This window comes from Motacilla alba, chromosome 1 (assembly GCF_015832195.1).
Source record: "Motacilla alba alba isolate MOTALB_02 chromosome 1, Motacilla_alba_V1.0_pri, whole genome shotgun sequence".
In the NCBI taxonomy this organism is placed as follows: Eukaryota; Metazoa; Chordata; class Aves; order Passeriformes; family Motacillidae; genus Motacilla; species Motacilla alba.
This window is the reverse complement of record NC_052016.1, coordinates 56,394,921-56,409,761: the sequence shown is the minus strand read 5'-3', so window position 1 is coordinate 56,409,761 and position 14,841 is coordinate 56,394,921. Positions and strand designations below refer to the sequence as shown.

The 14,841-nt window shown below is 36.7% G+C and overlaps 1 protein-coding gene across 2 annotated transcripts in view; it reads left to right on the top strand.

Annotated features, from left to right (window-relative positions):
• UBL3 (ubiquitin like 3) overlaps window positions 1-14,229 on the top strand; it is a 55,580-nt gene extending 41,351 nt beyond the window's left edge. For both annotated transcript variants that reach the window (XM_038132607.1, XM_038132617.1), the window contains exons 2-5: window positions 4,089-4,197; window positions 7,763-7,849; window positions 12,054-12,131; window positions 12,471-14,229. In XM_038132607.1, coding sequence (XP_037988535.1) covers window positions 4,089-4,197; window positions 7,763-7,849; window positions 12,054-12,131; window positions 12,471-12,523 — 327 coding nt within the window. In that variant the 3' untranslated portion in view covers window positions 12,524-14,229. The remainder of the gene's footprint in view (window positions 1-4,088; window positions 4,198-7,762; window positions 7,850-12,053; window positions 12,132-12,470) is intronic.
• The last annotated feature ends 612 nt before the right edge of the window (window positions 14,230-14,841 follow it).

Genomic DNA, 14,841 nt, shown 5'->3' with positions numbered 1-14,841 from the left:
GTATTCTTGAGGGAAATGAGATTGGATTTAGAGGCAAGTTTTAGGATTATTTGCTTCAAACCCTTTGGAGTAGTGTGATACACAACTCAAGACTAAGATTCCTTCAAGCCAAGATTAAGAAACATAAACATATATATATATATATATATATATATATAGAGAGAGAGAGAGAGAGAGAGAGAGAGAGAGAGAGAGAGAGAGAGAATCATGCAGACTAAATGTGTCAGTGGCATGCTATGCTATAAATAAGTAAATGCTCAAACCTTTCATTAAAACAGCTATATCTTTGCAGTTCATGTAACATCTGCTTGACTGATTAAAAAATTCGTTTTGGGCTTCCACTGATATGTGATGATTTTTTAAATGAAAATATTTATTCTGTGTTTTACACATACTTTGTAATATACCCTGTAAAATTATTGTCTTATCTCGATGTGCCTTTTATATTTCATAGTACTAAGAAATGCTTTTCAGCATCAAGAACCTTATCCATCTTGGGGAGGTAGAGGGAAAGAAGGATCTCACATTTTTCATTCTTTCTCCCCCCCGTCTTCTCCATATTGCTTGTATTGATTTTTTGGGGTGTATTAACTGTAGAGGTATGACTTAATGAAAATTTCCAGGAAGCCAAGTTAGTTTTGGTTATTTTTTAGTGATAATAATCTCCTTTCTGTATTAACTTTAGTGTGCCTGGTGATCTCAAAACTCAGTAGTGAGAACAAAAAGAAATGTGTCTTCCTAATGTTGTGGCAGAAGAAGAATAACTTCTATGTTAATGCAGAGGCATAATAATACTTTTAAGTGCTGAGCAGGGCTAATCTTTTGGGGTTTTTTTTAGTCATCTCCTTGTAGGATCCAAACTAGGTAGTTCTAGGGAGTGGATGGTTTGGTGTTATGTCTACTGCTTAGGAAAGTGCTGTGGTCTTAAAACCAGGTAACCCCCATCACAGCTAAATTACACACAGATGAAGCAAAATAAATCCTTAGATAAACTACATAAATTCAGAGTTTGGGAACTGCTTAGCCAGAGGGAGCAAGCTAAGGGGGGTGTCTCATGAGCCAGTTGCAGTATGGGAAATGGATATGGGGATTTGGAGTGAGAGGCTGAAGGGCTGCTGGTGAAGAAGCTAAGGTAGGCCCTGGTGTTGAAAATTTGGGGTTGGTTTGTTTGTTCTTTTAACAGGCAGCCCATTCCAAGCACAAGTAACAGTCTGTGATGTGGTCTGAACTTCCTAAATTTTTTGCAGTATGCTGGTATTTTAAAAAGGTGCATTAATGCTTTAAAAATAATTAAAAATAATGGGGTATAGGGAGAGTGGAATCAAATGCAGTACACCCCACTTCCAAAAGCTGGCAAACTGATGAAAAGAACTTACTTTCTACATGCATATTTTTATAGTGTCATCTGAATATGTACTTAGTAACTGATGTGGTGCTGTTTTGCAAACCGTTGGTTAAACAGAATGAATTAAAAAGTATTAGAGAAACTATATGTCTGTGAGCCTCATATAAAGGACCTGGATGAGAGGGGGGGAGGCAGCTCAGAGAGCTCTTGTTATTAAATTCATTATGAAACAACTGTCAGATCAATTTTGATGTGTCCTAATTCATTTGATGACAAAGGTAAGTGTAAAGATGTCTTGCTGCTAGAATTCATTGATGATATGAAGTTTGAAAAGTGCTTGTAATATAGAGAGGAAGAAGAATTTAGGGGGATTTCTTAGGTCCAGTGCCCAGACATGGGGTAAATTGGAAACATCTTTGTGATGCAGAATACTTCTTTACACCTAGCCTCCTTTCTCTCTGAGGGATGGAGTAATAGGAGTGGGATGAAATTTGTAGCCATGTGCTTTAGGGTGATACAGCCAAAATAAAAGCTTGGAGGCTGAATAATTGAAAGGATCAAAGTGGAAAAGGGTGCAAAGTAACTGAGCCAACAGCGTGGTGCAGTTATGAAGAAGGCATATGTACTCTTGGGACACAGTCACAGATGTTTCCAGTAGACAGAGGAAATTACTGGTGGTGTTCTACAAGCATCTGGTTAGACATCATGTAGTATGCTTCAGAAATTGTCATTTTTTTGAGGAGGAAATAGAAAAAATTGTGCAGAGACAGACTCCTAGGATGAAAGAAGGAATAGGTGTCTCACTAGAGAAAGCTTGAGGAGCTTATCTGGGCTAGTCCAGCTAAAGAAGCTGTGTATGTGTGTTGTCTATACATACACAGGTGGAGACTGTAAAGGGGGGCGAAATATTGAAACTGCAAGACAATATAAGCAAAACAACACCTGAATATAGTCCAACTTATTGAAGTTGTAGTTTTATCACAGTAGTCAGGTTTTTGGAGTAAACAAGAACAGTAGAACTTGATCTGCTTTTTGTGCTAAAGGTTGGTGAAGTTTGAAAATAATTCCTTAATCATAATGGAAATTCCAAAGAAAACAATATTGTGTATAGCCAAATGTATTCTGAATTTTATGAAGAATTATCTTCGACTAGACAGCATTCCCTCAGTTTCTCTCTTTTAAGTTTTTTGTCATTTCATGGTATGCAGTGATGCTCCTGGAGTGGCTGTGGTGCTTTCTCAGAGACAGCTACCATTTGCTTTCCTGGGCTAATGGGAGAACTTGTATTTTTTGTAATTTTTCCAAAGGTTGTTAGTGGGAGGACAGGGAGGAGAACGTAGCCTTTTATGCTCACTCTTTTTATACTTGCTACACTTTGAAATAGACACTGAATTGCTTTTAGGAGGGGTCATTTCCTTCATTGACCTTGCAGTGTGCTGGATGGTAGAGATTGTAATTTGGATATCTCCATTAGGTGCTTAAAGATAGGTAGGATGAATCCAAGCCAAAGCATTCAGGAGGGAATAGATGATCTATCTAAAGAGCTTCTGAAATAAGTGGAGAGTAGGCAGCTGAGGCAGAGCTCTTATGTTCAGAAGATGTGATGCACTGAGATCTTTTTCAAGAAGTCTAGAAAACTTGGACTTTGCTGTAAATTTTACTGTTGATATTTGATGTAGAAAACAGTTTGCTGGATTCCAACAAAGAAAGTTTTGTTGCAACTTACCTAAAGTGAGAGCCACAGCTTGAGAGTGTGACTTGGAAAAAAGTATCCAAGCAGTTAGTCTGCTAAAGTCTCACTGAAACTTGATGAAATGTGGGCTTGCAGGTCAAAGTACAACAGCAGCTAGACTCCTGCTTGCCATGGGCATTGCTAAGTGCTACCAAATACATTTTGTGACCTTGCTAACAGTCGCTTGAGGAGCCAAAATTTAATCTCTTTTGCATTGTAAATAATGTCATAGTGAGCTCTTTATATGTGTTATTTTAATGTTATATGGAAAAGAAATTCTATTCAGTAGTTTGCAAATAAAAGAGAGGAAAATTATGGCTGAAGGTGCTGGTGGTTATATGGAGGAAATTAAGGAAAGAAAAATTACGGTGTGATGTTATTACTTAGTTGCCTGTGGACCTCACTTTGCTTGTGGTGAAAGACAGTTGTGGGACAAAGTTTTGTATTCATAAGACTGGCAGAGGGATTCAGGAAGGCAGCTTTGTGGCAGCTGGGAGCAAGGAAGGATGCTGTCTGACTCTCAGGCATTTTGTAGGAGATGCACTGGCTGAGATCAGGAGGGAGCATTCTAGGGCTTTTATTTAGGCTCATAGGGTATTCAGGTGCAAATTTTGATATTTTAATTCTCTCTAATTTAATTTTTCAGGTTTATATTTTTCCTCTTCATTCAGGAGCTATGTTGCTTATGTGTCATTGCTAGAATATGTTTCTACCTTATTGAGAGCTATTTTTTACTGGCACAGTTGATTCAATCAGTAACAGAAACTTCTGGTGTTTATAATAAAAAATACCAGCTATTAGAATTTAATCTTCCTAGATTATGGATATGTGAACAACATTTTATTGACCTCTTTGACTCTCTTTTTAACATATGTTAACATGTTAAACTGTTTTCTCAAATAATTTGGATGAGTCTTCCAAAACCAACAACAGGTTTTAGTAGCTGTAAAAAATTAATAATTTGTCTCTGTAAACTTTCCTAATACTGATGTTTTGGGGTTTTTTTACCAGATAAATTTGCGCCTCATCTTGGTAAGCGGGAAAACGAAAGAGTTCCTGTTTTCACCGAATGACTCTGCTGCAGATATTGCAAAACATGTGTATGACAACTGGCCAATGGGTGAGTAGCAGCATGGCTTTGGCTTTTCAACTGGTGAGCAAGGAGATTCCCTGCCTATTCAGACTGAAGTGTCAGTAAACTGATCTCTTGCTCAACATTCAAATTAAGTATGTTTATTCACTATCTGGACAAAGATTTATGTAGAAATACAGGTGTCCTGCCTTCTTTTCACAGTTCCTTCAGTTGGACAGATTTTTCGATGTCAGGACTGTTTCCTACTTTATTTCTAAAATTTGCTTCCCCAAATTGAAATACTTCTTTCCCCCTATCTTTAGACACTTTTCTTTATCGATCAATTTAGAGGATCTACTAAGTGTGAGGAAATGTCAGCGATGTAAAATCTCTTACATGAGAACAGCTAAAAGAAAACATGGGAAGTCACAGGAATGCATTAGTGAAATTGAGTCTGAAGTATTTTTTCCTTACTGCGTTATCTTGGAAAAGATCTGTAATACTGCTATTTCTCCAGGAAGAAAACGAATATAAAAGCTCATTTTAAGAGACATTGGAAGACTGGATGTTGTTTGTGTAAATATACTTGGTGTCATACAGGAATACTGGCTTTGGAAAGTGGACTTGAGAACTTCAGATGTGTATTCACATATGTGAATAGCCCCCCAAAACAAAGTGCTTCTGTTCTCCCCGACTATTTTTCATGGGAAAATAGCCAAAACCCAGACGTAGCATTACATATGATGAAAGAAAATGCTTCTTTTGGTACAGGACTTCATTTGGGTTACTGTTTTGATGTTTAAAAGACTACTATTTAGACAAGCTAAAACATTGCACTATCTGATTCTGTGGTGCCTTTGTCAAAGACATATGGTGGATAATAGTTTATGCCAAAAAGTTAATGGTGATAATCGGTATTTTAGGCCTTAAACTGGTCTTTTAGGTCAGGAAAAAAGTTCAGTTTGCTGTTTGATTTGCTGGGATGCAGTATTATGTATTTAGTAAAATATGTAATGAAGGAGGAGTTTTTAAGTCCTCTGTAGTTACAGATGTAAAACACTTTAAAAAATAGGTTAACATAGCTTCTGTGCTGTACATATTTTAATGTACATATGTACATAATGTACAACAGAGTTGTCATAACCAAATATTCTTTGTGTAGATTTATCTGAATTGGTAGAGGCAGAACTGGATTTTTTTTCCTTACTCAAGTCTATGCCTGTGAACATGTGATGTCATGTTCACAGTCTTGTGAAGTGTTTGAAACTTGCAGATTCTGAGTTTAGAGTTGGGAAGAAACCCAGACCTTAAAGTCTCTTCTTTAAAAAAAAGTAGAACCAGACAGGGAAATCTCAGTTCAAATATCTGCTGTCCTGAGGGAGTACTCTAAATTTTGATGAATATTTAATTGCTTTTGCAAAGAAGAATAGTCTCAATTTAAAAGAAAAAATCACTTCAGAACAGCATCTAGATTTTTGCAAACATTAGCCCATTAGCTGTTTTCAGACTGAGAGTGCTCCTCTTTGCCACAGGACTGAGAAATCTTGATGAGGACTAAAATTGTCTTGAAACAGAGATGTTACAATTGTTTTTACCACCATTTTGACTTGTCATGATCTTGTGAGGAAAAAACCCTCTGTCACATGCTGGCAGGATTAAGGCAAACCTCACCCCATCTCTTTTGGCAATACAGTTGTTAATTAAGGATGTCTCGGCTTGCAGTAGAAAATACCAAATTTATTTTAATGTATATCATCTAGATAGGTTACCTGTTCTCTTCTTCTCCTCCCCATTTTCTGCTAAATAATATTAACTTCTTTCTTGTACAGCAATTATCTGAACTTAAAAAAAAAAAAAAGATTCAGTGAGTACTTGGCTCGTTTAGTTTATCGGTGGAAATTAAAATTTGAATTCATGTCAGAAAGAAATGTTTCAGACTTCTAGCCAAGAAGCAGAAATTAAAAGGATGGGTAACTTGGCAGCTTAACAGTGAGAAAATACCTGTGCCAAAATCTAGTCTGTCTTCTTTTGGTTGTGGTTTTACATCATTATGGGCACTGTCAACTGGCTGAATTTCTCTTTACAGCCACAGTATAGTGGAGTTCAGACTGTACAGAGTAAAAAATCCAAAACAAAACTGTTATGGTAGCAGTGTGATAATTCAGCCTTGATGCAGCCCACTTCACAGCACAGCAGAACGGGCATGTCCTTGAATTGCAAGACAATTGAATCAGACCCTAAGTGGAAATACTTGAAATTCAAATAGCTTTGGTTGCCTAATTTGATCTAATCTTATAAACCAGGCACATGGGAGCACCTGGGAGTGTTGCACATTCTACTGAACCAGCCTTGCTCCCACCGTGATCTGGGGCTGAGATGGCTCCTGCTGTCCAGTCTCTGCCTGCTTGCTTTTTGCACCAGATGCCTCTCTGTACACTCTGCAGCTGTGGCTTTTGTTTTAAATGCTTCCCCTTCTACCCTTTTCAGTTCTTCTCCTTTTGTGGTGCCAGTTGCTATTGCCTGTATGTTAATTGTGTGTTCCTAGTGAGCAGGTTGGTTTCTGTGGCTTGTCCTGATCCCTTGCTTAATATTGATTTTGCTATATAAACACTGCAAAAACAGAAAGAGAGAATGTTTGTGAGCAACTGCAGCCAGATATCTGGTCATCTAAGAAACAGAAGACACTGTATTCCCAGAGAGACCATTTAAATTCAACATTTCAAGGCTTTATGATACTTGTTCTGAAAGCAAAGTGCATATTTATTTGTTCTTCACATTGTGACAGGGAATGGGAAAAGAGTAGGAAAGACCATTTAAGCTTATCATTTATTTATGATAGCTTAAGCATTATAGGAAAATGCAAGCTTGCTTTTTTTTGAACCACTGTTTGCCACATAAAAACATTGAAACACATAAAAACACACATAAAAACAGATGGGCTTTGGAGAAGCTCCTTAAAATGTATTGGTGGGAGTGTGCTCTGAGTGAGCCTATGTTTGGGCTCTGTGGTGGCGGTCGGGGGCTGCTCAGGTCACTGCCCCCTCCAGACATGGAACTGGTTGGATCTGGCTGTCATCGAACGGCGCTGAGCTGCCTCCGGAGCTTTTTTTCAGTGCTGTGATCTCAGAGTCCTGTTTCAAGTGACCCATCACATGCACGCTCGCTCTGCGTGTGGCAGCTTCCCGTTGCTGGAGAACGGCTCCAGTGAGTCAATTAGCTGGTGACAGGGAGTATGGCTTGGGAAACTTCAGAATGGCCTGGATATCAAGATTCAGGAAGCAATTTGCATGTATGAAATGTTTTCTTTAGGACTTATGTATGTGCTGAATATATCCTGCAGTCTGTGACATCAGTAATATTTATACTTGCAGACATAAAATTACGTGTTTCAATGCCCAGGGTCAAAGAATAGATTCAAGAATAGACTTCAGGAGTGCTGGCCTTGAATTATCTTCCTGTGCCTTCAGCCTGTGTTCTGTCTTTAGTGTTTTATGCAAAAGAGTTCTTTCCCGATTTTCTTCCTGGGTAAAGGTGAGAGAAGTAACAAAAGATGTTTTTGTTACAATGTAACTGTGGAAATTCTCTCTCTCTCTCTCTCTCTCTCTCTCTTCAGATTGGGAAGAAGAACAAGTCAGCAGTCCAAATATCTTGCGGCTTATTTATCAAGGGAGGTTTCTTCATGGCAACGTGACATTAGGAGGTATGAAAATAATTTTCATTATACATGTTACAGTTAGGCAAAAGGGGATCTTTATTTACAGTTCAGTGAATACTACTTTACTGTTCAAGATCACAGGATGGCCTGCTTTATACTGCTGTTCTTGTGCATAGAGTGACATTGTACTTTATTGCATATTTTTCCATCTTGTTACCACAAGCTGTTAAACTTTGTGAGGTCCCACCTGCTAAGTCAAGTCTCCTCTCACACAAAGAAACTGTAGTGCTGCTTTTATTTGTTGTTTTTCTAAATGGAATATTTTGTTCCACCTCTCTTACACTGCATTTGTAGTACAAGCTGCTTAATAAATGTCTGAAGTATTCTAAAATGCCTGATAAACTTTATGATAATTGGTCAAACAATACTTTAAATCCTCGTGCAACGCAGGGAGACACCCTGTGAATGAGAATGAGGGGAAGCATTCTTGCTGTCCAGTGCTCTCCCAGGGATACAATTGCATAGTTATGCGAAAACAACAGTAAATGGCTTCACTTCGTTTGCTAAGGAAATGCAATTCAACTGTGCCCCCTCGTGGCAAGTGTTTCCCCACGATTACGCATTTTGGTGGGAACCCTTCATAGAGGTATGACACACATTTGTTAAGTCATCTCTCCTTTTGTAGGTAGCATTTGCCAGTGGGAATATCAGCTGTATCACTGTCTAAACAATATGAGACTCTCCATTCTGTGCCAGCTTAAAAACAAATTAATGCTCCTACTTTGTATGTTCAAATTATTTATGGTTTGGTACCTGAATGGAGTACAGAAAGGAGAGTATAATATAATACAAAATCACCAATGAATTGTTTTTGAAGTTAAGAGAAATCTGAAAATAATTTTCTGGATGGCTTATGGTGATTTTCCGTGAAGAATTGACTGGGATGATATAGCTATTGATTCACTTTCTACCATTCCCAGTGTTGCCTAGTGATGTACTTATAGATTTACTCTCCACATATATAAATTTTTAATGCTTCTATATATACAAACAAGATCATTTTCAGATCAGCTGGAAGAACTCTGAAATTTTTATTGACTCTTTAATTTGTATTTTTACCAGGTGACAGTGAGTGCAGCTAGTAGCAGTTGGAATAGAGTTGAAAGACAAATGTTAAGTCTTGGATCATCTCTGCAATTAAAGATGCTAGTCTTACCCTACATTTCCAGGCAAGGATAGCTAACTGGGATTTACTTTGCCATTTATTTACTTTACACTTTACTGAGTGTTGCTCTTTACCACCAGTATTTTTTCCCTTTAGTGACATTTGTCTAAATCTGAGAAAATGTTGAATATTTGTTCAATATATTTAATATATTATTTAATGAGTTAAGCTGAAAAATAAAAGCTGCATGCTGCTGACTCGTGCATTAACTTATGTCTATGAATTTTGAACCCTTACTTGGGTTCAGGGCATTTTATTTCATTCTTAATCACTCATGCATTGAGATTTAATCATCATGTTTTTACCCCAAGGATCTTACATGTATATTAGTGTTTTTTCAAAAATATTCTCGTTGCTGTATTGTTTTAAGAAAAAGAATCCCTAAAACATTGGCTTAACTTCAGCACTAATGAAGTTATCAGGAATAAGATTACACAGCTGAAAGTGGAGCAGTAATTCATGAAACAGCCTCTTGTAAGAAAAGACTTCAGTTTGTGTTGTTCATTAGAGGTAACCTTAAGTGAACTAGTTACCTTTAAAAGGAAGGTGAAGAGGGGAGTTTATTAAACAATATTTATATTATGTTTTTTAACTTGGCTTAATTTTTATTAAGCTTTTCTAGCTGCAGTTATCTTTGACTGAGTTATAGCACTTAGTGTTATATTTGCTTTAGATGATTAGGAAATATTGACTGGAATTTGGACCACGTGAAAATCTCTTTATCATCCAGTGAAACAAAAGTTTCTAAGGAAGCAGTATGGTGTTTTTCTTTTTAACTGGGGCCCGTTTTTGTTCACTTTCACCTTACAGGTCTGTGTAAATTCTGTTATGAATTTGAGACTCCTATAAACTAAGATGCCTCAAAGAAGAGAAATTGTTAGGAAAAAGTGCTCTTGAGTGAAAAACTTTATTTTCAATAAATCATCCTTTGTGATACCTCCTCTGAATGACCTGTCACTAGAGGAACAGCAGAGCTAATGGCACTGGGAGCAGTGTGGAACAGACACCTCTGTAAAGCTGCACTGCTCCTGCCTGCAGTGCTTGAGCCACACTGCTTTGTTGTGTGCTGCCTGTGCAGAGGGCTGGGGAGCTGGCTAGCAAGGCAGAGTCCGTTGTTCAGCTTCCAACAGGAAATTTAATCCTTTAGCTAAATATTTGTTCTGCAGTTTGCATTTCAAATAATATTAATTAGGGAAGTAATACATAATCAACAGTTCTCCATTTCTTGGTAGATAATGGTAATCAGCAGCATTTGCTTCCTTATTTACTGGTGAAGGGAAGTTTAACCCACCATGTGCCATCCACTTTCCAAAAGGGGGTGAAAAGTAAGTTCTGATGATAGAATTGACAACAACAACAACAGCAACAATGGAATTGAACAGTTGAGAAAGGAATTAAATACAAATTGGGTAAACTGAGAGAAAGGGGTGAGAGCACAAAGAGAAGAGCAAGAAAGGATTAGTGAGGATAGGTTAGGCTGCTCAGTTGCTGTCATGGTGCTCCAAGCAAGAAGCTGGAAATTTCTAGCAAGAACTTGTGTAAACTATGCAAACTACTAACTGAAATTAGTTAATATAAATATTAGCACAGTACTTCTTGATTACTGTAAATAGTTAATCTCCACAACTCACTAATCAAGTCTCCTGAATTGTGTTGATATTATGAAAGATGTTCCTAAGGTGATTATTTTGTAATTTGAGAGCTTATGTTCTGAAGACAATAGTTTTCCATGGAGTTTGCAAAAAGCATATTAACAGTCAGAGTTTTCAGTTGTATCATGGTTTCAAGTACCCAAAATGCATCATCTTTGTCAGATTTCAACTTATCAATAGCTTCTAGTTGCAGGCACAGGCAGTGCTTCAAATAAACTAAGCAACTTTCAGATTTGCCTTTCCATAGAGATGGCTTTTCCCAAAGTACAGCTGCTTCAAAGAATCTTGTGGAGTTCTGTATCACTTTGTGTTCTTACACCTGTGTTTGAACCTGTGTTTTAATAATAATTTGCATTTGTTTCAATAAATATGTAGCAACGAACATGATTTAATAGTGGTGTTGTAGTGAGGCTTTTTATTGGTGAATCTTTATGCTGTAGGGATTAAAACAGAGAGGCATTTTTTGCTTCATTTGCCTTCAGGTTTATTGCCTATTCCTTAGTCATTTATTCACTTAAAATGTCATTTCACTGTATGTGAAAATAAAAGCTGTAACTTGAGTTTGATAGGACAAAGTCTACTCAAGTCAGAATTATTTGTGTATTAAGGATTAAATTCTTGTTAAATCTATCACTGACTTTTTTTTCCACTATAAAGTGGGAAGGACAGAACTTTGCCAGAAGACCTCTTATTTCTCAGAAAAACAATCAAGGAAGATACTCTAAGTATGCAGTGTATTCGTATACTTAAATTGGAATGAAGAAATTATCATTTTAGTTTCAGACACAAGCAGAATGAATTGTGAAAAGCATCATTTAAAAAAAAATTGTTGCTAAAGCTCACAAAGGCAGCATTGTGAGAACTACTACTTTAAATTTGGTATTTTTCACATGCAGCTGATGTTACAGATTAGTATTAAAAGGCAAGATGCAGACATTTTGTATTTCAAGAAATCTGTGTTATGGATCAAAATATGTTTTAGGAAAATCTGTTTTGCCGTAGAGGCTCAGTGTTTTGATATCTCAGGAATAACGATTTGGTGGCTGCATTAGCAAGTTTTTTGTGTCCTTATCATTAAAGAGTGCTTAACACCTGAGTCTTGGCATGAATGCCCACGTCCCTCTTTTACTCAAAAGAGGAAAGCTAAGCTTCCTAACAGGAGTATCATGTCTTTAAGAAAATAATGTTCTAAGTGGCTATTGTCATGCCCTGAGTCCCTGATTTACCAAACTTCAACCAGTAAGCAGTTCAAACTAACAGTATGAACTTTTGAATAGGTGTTAATCCAATTATAGTTAGTTTCAACTGGGTATTTTGGAGAAAAAAAAGGCTGATATAATGTGTTAATAACTCTCCCTTTTTCCTTTTGCAGCATTAAAACTTCCTTTTGGCAAAACAACAGTGATGCATTTGGTGGCTAGAGAGACACTGCCAGAACCAAACTCTCAAGGTAGGCTGGGCACTAGAGGAGTTTCTTATTCGAGTACATGGCCAAGTGGTCAGGTCTCTTACAGGCTCTTTGAGTATTTCACAGTAGAGAAAAGTCAAGTCCTTGTGCTCTTTTGTGAAGAAGTTAATGGAATGCTTTTGTACAGGTTTGTAGAAAACTAAGAAATTAACCTTCTGGTTTAGCATTTTTATATAGTGCAGAAATTTACTCAGACCTTAAAAGCTCTTGTTTTTTTACTGGAAATAATTAAGAACAGACTTGTATTAAGCATACTCTCACATAGAACAGCCTCATTGCTTTAGAAATGGAATGTAAGTAAATTTTCCCTCTTCTTTACAGGTCAAAGGAACCGTGAAAAAACTGGAGAAAGCAATTGCTGTGTAATCCTGTAAACCCTGTTAGCTTTACCTGCTAAGTGTGATGTAATATAGTCTTTGTCTTTCATGCTGCTGGAATAGAAGAGGCCCTACCTTGCTTCAACCACCTGTAGGAAGAGCCTGTCTGTAAATCCATGGAACTGAAATAATACACGAACACTGTCTCATTAGTCTTTAAAAAAAAAAAAAGTGAAAGATCTATGAACATTTTAGTTGTTTATTTTTTTCAATTTCTCCTTTTTGTTTGTTGAATAATCTTACAGTACATCACTTTTTGAAAGAATTCAGTCTCCAGAAAAGTTTGTGTTTTTTTCCATAGCAGGAATCTTTTTGCTACCACAAAAATCTGCATTAAACGGATCTAACCAGACAAGCTTTCTAGATGCAATTTGCACTAAATATGGTTGACAGTATATTTCTCCTCAACAATCTCTAACAATATTTCAGACATCGAGTGTAATAACCCACAATGTATAATGCAACACTGGAAAATAGTATATTAATAAGTAAAACAAATCTCACGGCCAAATCAAAGGAAAAACTGTTAAGTCAATTCTACCTAAGTCAACCTCGGTGGCCAAACTGGCACAGAATACTAACTAAACCAAGTCTAACTCTATATCTTTTCACTGCAACAAAGAAAAAATACTATGTGCCTGTAATTTGAAAGCACTCTGTAGAGGGCTGATGAAACTGATTTTTTTGTTACTGTGTGCACTCCAATCGTGTGTTAGTTGAGTGCTCATTCAGACAGCACAAACAAGTGCAGAGAGTGCATTTCCTAGCCTTAATATGGGAGGGGTAGTTTCCTGTAGTTCATAGGCTTTTATTATTGTGCATAAATGTTAGAAAACATCATTTACTAATCAGTTTTATGTATTTGAATATTGGCAATTGGTGTTTTTCAGTCATTTTCTCATCTGTACCTTAGACTTCAGTGTCATGCTTACTCATTAGAGATTTCAAAAAATTACTAGAATTTAAAAAGCAAAAAGAAAAACTTCTGCCATAGTACTAGTTTTGTTTCTTTACGTAATCTGCATTTGGTATTAGTGCTTGCAATGGTATTAAAATCAGAAGCTGATTTTTAAAGGCATACATAATTGAAAAGGATGCCATTCTTTTATTTCATATCAATAATTTAAATGTTGATATGCTAAAGAAATTTGCACAGCACTAAAGCATGAGCTAGTTTCATCTAAACCTGTAAAAATAAAAATAAATAAAAATTAAAAAATATAAAAGATTTTATATTTTTTCACTGGGGAGGAATTCTTCCTGGGTGAAATTACAAATATGTGTAGAATATATTTAATAAAAATCTTATAAAATACATAACTATAGAAGTTAAATATAGATTGGCGTGTAGTATAATAGAACAATATTCCATATAAATAGCTTTAGCCTTTAAAAAACTGAGTCACAGGTTGACATTGTGTTCTGTACTTAAGTGTCCACAACTCTTACAGATGTTCTGTGTAATTGTTTTTCCGAATGATTGGCATCATTCAAATGTAAACAGGTTCTTTTATTCATTGTTACTGCTTTGATGAAATGCTTTATATGCAGTAGATTTACAAAAATATTGTTCATACTGATCAGAATTAAATTTGTATAGAGCAGAGTTTTAAAACAAATTGTAAATAGCACTAAACATTTTCTTTCTGCAACCTGTACTGATAGACTCTTCTGTAAACTAAATAAAAGAATATTGTAGTGCATTTCAGTGTTGTTTCAAGGGTTGTAATTGGGCCTGAACTGCTTTTAATAGTACTTCATAATCTGGAAATTAAGTAAGAACTCCATTTTATTTATTTTTAAAAAAGGAGGGGCACAAAGCTTGCTGAAAAATGCTAATGGGATTTGTCACTTCTATATTTGTTTTCCTTTCACTCCATAAGTGGCCGGGAAGTCTTTCTTCTGTTGAAGAGGAATGTGAGCATGAGCAGTTGCAAATGTGCAGCTGTGTCACACCCTTGAGTGCCTCACAGGTGCCGTGTGCTCGTACTGTGAGTTTTTGCAGTCTTCCTTTCCTGATTGCAGAGAGCAGGGACATACCCCTTGAGGTGCTGGGAACTGAGATGACACCGTTGTGTGCTCATTACCAAAATGAATCTTGGGAGGGGGCTTTTCCTTCTGCTCTGCAGTGTGGTTGCTACATAAGAAACTGTAGGGACACAAGCCTTCTTCTTTAAGAGGACAAAAGTGTGATAGACTTCCCTTGTCCAAAATGCTGACCACCCAAGTAACAGAGACTTAGATGGGAAATGGCTATGACAGCACAAGAAAAAGAAATGCTCTGAGACAGGACATGCTCAGTTAGTTAAACAAAT